The 4,874-nt window shown below is 41.9% G+C and overlaps 1 protein-coding gene across 1 annotated transcript; it reads right to left on the reverse strand.

Moving 5' to 3' along the window:
* Positions 1-261: 261 nt before the first annotated feature.
* LOC123185754 (wall-associated receptor kinase 5-like) lies at positions 262-2,809 on the reverse strand. Its single transcript, XM_044597581.1, has 3 exons — positions 1,912-2,809; positions 1,619-1,762; positions 262-1,460 (listed from the first exon to the last, which is right to left on the reverse strand). The coding sequence occupies exons 1-3, from the start codon at positions 2,795-2,797 to the stop codon at positions 262-264; spliced, it is 2,229 nt and encodes a 742-aa protein (XP_044453516.1). The 5' UTR covers positions 2,798-2,809.
* Positions 2,810-4,874: the final 2,065 nt, after the last annotated feature.

Here is a 4,874-nt window from a genome sequence, read left to right on the forward strand (position 1 = left end):
TGAACCTTTTTTTGTTGAACACACATCACATGTCAAAGGATTTAAAAAATTATTCATAATTTACAACTTGTAAGAGATTGATTGTCTATTATAAAACTTGCACACAATCAGATCAAATAGCAACAACGCTAACCTCCAAATACAATGCACATGGTAACAAGGTTCAGAAGAAACATAAGTATTACACATGGTAACAAGGTCCAAAAGGAACATAAATATGTGCATGTAGTAGGTTTAATAGATTATTATGCATGTGTTAAGTCACCTTGCATAATAGGAACTTCTTGGATTTATGGGCTGGTTCTCACTTTCGCCCACGGGATACCCACTTAATTCTATTTCATACCCACTAATAGATTCTTGCCCAAGAAGGTTTTCTGCTTCTGGCTCAACATCGATCCGTACCCAGGGATGTAGTGAAAGTTTCCTCATTCTGTTGAGCTCATCAGCGACTTCTTTCATAGATGGTCTATTGTCACCACACATATCTAGGCATTTCTTAGCTAGGTCTGCAAGTCCTGCCAGCAACTCCATGCTCTCTTGGCCTTTTACGTGGCTAACCAGCACATCATTTAGGTTATTCTCCTTCATGGCTGACAAGAAAATCAATGCCAAGCTTCTTTGCTTCTCAGACCCCTCGAGCTTTAGTGGCAACTGACCCGTGAGAATCTCTAAAAGGATAACTCCAAAGCTGTACACATCGCTTTTGTCTGTTAACTGGCATGTTTGCATGTACTCGGGGTCAAGGTAACCACAAGTACCTTTAACCATTGTGACAAACTGCTCTTTGTCAGATGGGGCTAGTATGGAGGCTCCAAAGTCTGACACTTTGGCCATATAGTTATCATCAAGCAAGATGTTGGAAGTTTTCACATCACCATGAATTATTGGGGGAGATGCAAATGAATGGAGGAAGCTAAGTCCTTCAGCTGCTTCATGAGCAATCCTTAAGAGAGTACTGAAGGATATTTGTAATGCTTGGTTCTTGCCATGGATAAGCTCGAACAGTGTATCATTTAGGACAAATTCATATACTAGAATCGGAATTTCCACCTCAAGACAACAACCCAAGAGCTTGACAACATGCTTGTGATTGATTTGAGATAAAATGAGCATCTCTTGGCCGAATTCCTTTTTTTGTCTTTCATCAACCACTGCACATCTTTTAATTGCCACTGGCATGTTGTTTATTATCCCTTTATAGACTGTCCCATGGCCTCCTTTTCCAAGTATTCTGCTACTATTGTAGTTGTCGGTGGCACGTATGAGTTGAGCTTCTGAAAATACAGTAAAAGCAAGACCTTTCTCTGATTTCATCCTATCAAACAAAATCAAGCCTCCATGCTGGCGAAAATACTCCTTCTTAACTTTATTAAGTTTTCGCGTTTGAATTGTCATCTGTCCCCAGAAGACAATGATCATGATGATAACCATCAGGCCGAATAATCCCATTATAACTCCTGATGACGTCATTAGATGAGACAATTATTTTTTAGACTAGGGAGAGGGACACTATAAAACATAGTTGTTGTACATTAGCTAAGATTAGATGCATGGTTATCAAAAGTGTGATAAAGTTAATGGTCTAGCTAGATGATCACATTTATTTGGGTGTTACCTATTATTAAGCCGATATTAGGGTTGCATGTATTGCTTTCTTTGACATATTTTTTTCCATGTCGACAAGAACACCGGTATTCTCCACCGACATTGTGACAATAGCCATCTGAAGGGCATGGGCCGTGACTGCATTCATTAACATCTGCAGAAATTTAGCAAAACAAAATATTATAGTTGTAAGTAAGAAACATAATACTATAGTTGTAAGTAATGTAAAGGGACCCTATATCCAAGGTGCAGTTTGATGGGCATTGGTGCATATATACACTGACACTCGATGTTAATCCATACCTTTGCATCCATCTTGAAGATAAGGGTTGCCTTCATAACCATTGGTGCAATTGCATATGTACCCTTGATCATTGGTGGAATCCACACACTCACTGTTGGTGCTAAGGCATGCATAAATACCGGTCATATTCTGTTTTGCAACATCACATGACTTCACATCTCTCATAGCCCAGTCAAGAACCATAGGCACCCTTCCATTATATGTGTCATTGAAATTGTTGGTGTTTATATACGTTGTGCTGAACCTGAATGCCGCTGCCTCCATCAGTACCGCATAGCTGCAAGGGTTGAACTCCCATATTTCACTTGTGTTGACCCCTTTCAAGAAGGTTGTGTCGTAGTAAAACATCCTCTTTGGTATTGCAGTCTGGGAGCAGCCCATACCAGAGCAGGATCCGTCTGCCAAGTCTGACAAGTTGCGGCACGTTGCGACGCCCAAGCCTTGATAGCCAGTGCCATTGTAGTCGGATATAAAGGCGAGGGCGTTGCACCCGATGACGGTGAACCTGTTCTGAACGTCGGAGAGCCGGTAGAGGGAGGAAGGTCGGCCTACATAGCCGTCGTAACGGCCGAAAAACTTCATGCTCGCTGTAGAGGCGTTGTAACAGTAGGCCGTGATGTAGTTGAGCACCCGGATCGCGCCACGAGTCAAGGAAATGTCCAGCACCTCAAAGTCGCCTTTGAATGGCTTGAAGACGCCATCTTGGACCTTGCAACTGATGTTGAAGCCTTGAGAGAGTGAGCAGTCCAGTCCGATACCGAATGGGTACGGTATCTCAACGGTACCACACTGACTTGGGCAATCTGAACTAGGAACCGCAGTTCCAGGTGCATACTTTGCTACAAGCAATACGAGACCGAGGCAAAGCTTCAAAAACACTTGCATACTCTTCGGCTGGAGCACAAATAAACATGGCACTGTCAACTAATCCTTTCATAAAGAAAAACAATTGGTTGTATGAAAAATGGAGGCCATGTGGTTGGTTAAATTTGGGGATTACAATACATAAATGAGCTAAATAGAAATAGTATCCGAAGATAACAGAAAGGAAATATTTTGCTGTATAAGTCTTCACAAACTAGGCTCTGCTGTCAAAGCACGAACAGATTCGACCAATCGAACTCGGCTTTCAGCAACGTACTCACAGTCACAGGTCGCAACACAAGGGCGGAGAATTTAATTTTGATAGATATTTGTTGTTTGCCGTTAGATGGCCTTGCGATTCCTCTCATGTTCTTAGCATCCAGGCTTCAGATAAGTCAGAAACACGAACTGGAAGCTTGTAAAAGATAATTTGTAGAAACATATTGATATGAAATTCACCTGAAACATATCTCGAGGCATTTAGTTTTGCTTCATGATCTTCACTTCTTCAGGAAGAGAGAGGCGAGAGCACCAATACGAGTTTGGAGCTTGCTTCCGTAGTTGTGTTCTGAAGACAGAGGGAGGGCAACACCTGGAATTTCTATGTATATACACACGGAGAGCTCGGGACGTTAACTGCCGATCCATCGGGAACTAGTCAAATTAAGCACAGCAACATCTCCACATGGTAGGCGTCGTCATTTCCCTCGTGAGATTAAACGGAGCAGACCCGCGGTAAAAAAAAACATTGTTAATTACTATATTCCATTCCCCCAACAAAGAAACATCTGTGACTCTTTCTTTTAACAAACGGGAATTGGTTTCATAGTTTTAAATAGACGGCTATTCGCTATAGCCCGCTATAGCCTTTTTAGCAGGATGCCCGCTAAATGGTCGCCTTCGCAAATAACCCGCTATAGCTGATTTGGAGGCCCGACGCTATTTTTCATAGCCCGCTATTTAAAACATTGATTGGTTCCCTCGAAGAAACAAACAAACAAGCGGAGAATTGGTCAATTAACACCCACACACATCGTAATTTCAGTCTAATATGCTGGATACTTTGTTTGAGCAGGGTGCACCTGCAATTCACGCTTATGCCACGCCAAATCCTCCTACACGCGTTGGATGGATTAGCTGTTGGACACAGGTTCTCTGTTCCGGAACATCCAATGTTTCCCACCTTCCATAGGCTCCACACGGAGTTGATTACAGCCGAAACACATCGAGGAAAACGACCCCAAGCACCGAGTCACAAAAGCAAATTGAGGTAATTGCATATAGCGCGTACATACCGTGTGTCGGTTTGATTAACTTCTTCCTTGTAAATATAAGCTGTACATATGCACTGGAGTTTCTGCACTTGGATGTGTGTGCACCGGGGTGAACAGTAAAATCGAAATAAATAGGAGAGAGCATTGTTGAATGCTGTGTCGACATGCAAAATTTCGTGGTGAAAAAATAGTCGTGGAGGTCTGAGGAAAAAAATGATGTTCTAATAAGGACAATTACTAAAAGCAATTTGGGACATCGATTTGTTTACAGGTCTCCCCGGATGTTTTATCATCCCAGGTTGGAAAAACATTGAACAATGCTCAGGATTTTTTTATTTATTTTCTATTTTAAAAGAAAACTATTAATCCCAGGTGCATATGCACCCAAGAGCAGAACATCACTTCCGCAAATTGAAATGTATTTTCTCGAATATGTGTTCATGGTGAAGAAACGGCGCATGGAATAAATATCTCTTGTCTCTACCTTTGTCCTGATATAGCCTTCATTAGGACCGAAGATTTTGTGTTATTTTGTTCTCGGGATCGTCGTCTCCTGATACGGTGTATCATTGTCTGCTGCTTCGGCCTATCTTAGTGTTGTAATGGCTATGATAGTGGCGGTTGTGCTTAGTCTCAAATTTTACTTTTCATTATTTTTTGCTTTCGGTCTTCTTTTCCGATATGGTGATGGGGTAACGCGTCGAGGTGTTTCTCACAGGGTACCTTACAACGGTGCGAAAACCGCATGCAATTTATATGACACTGGCACGTCACCTCAGATTATCAGATGGACATGGGACAAGAATTTTACCTATGTTCGGGCT

The sequence above is a fragment of the Triticum aestivum genome, chromosome 2A, assembly GCF_018294505.1.
Source record: "Triticum aestivum cultivar Chinese Spring chromosome 2A, IWGSC CS RefSeq v2.1, whole genome shotgun sequence".
NCBI classification, from domain to species: domain Eukaryota; kingdom Viridiplantae; phylum Streptophyta; class Magnoliopsida; order Poales; family Poaceae; genus Triticum; species Triticum aestivum.

What these genes read in the sequence shown, in the direction of transcription:
- LOC123185754 (XM_044597581.1), bottom strand. Translation starts at nt 2,797, where the DNA reads ATGCAAGTGTTTTTGAAGCTTTGCCTCGGTCTCGTATTGCTTGTAGCA. An exon ending in TCTTCAAGATGGATGCAAAG is followed by an intron (nt 1,763 to 1,911) that starts GTATGGATTAAC and finishes AAATTTCTGCAG; the next exon opens with ATGTTAATGAATGCAGTCAC. An exon ending in TAATATCGGCTTAATAATAG is followed by an intron (nt 1,461 to 1,618) that starts GTAACACCCAAA and finishes TGACGTCATCAG; the next exon opens with GAGTTATAATGGGATTATTC.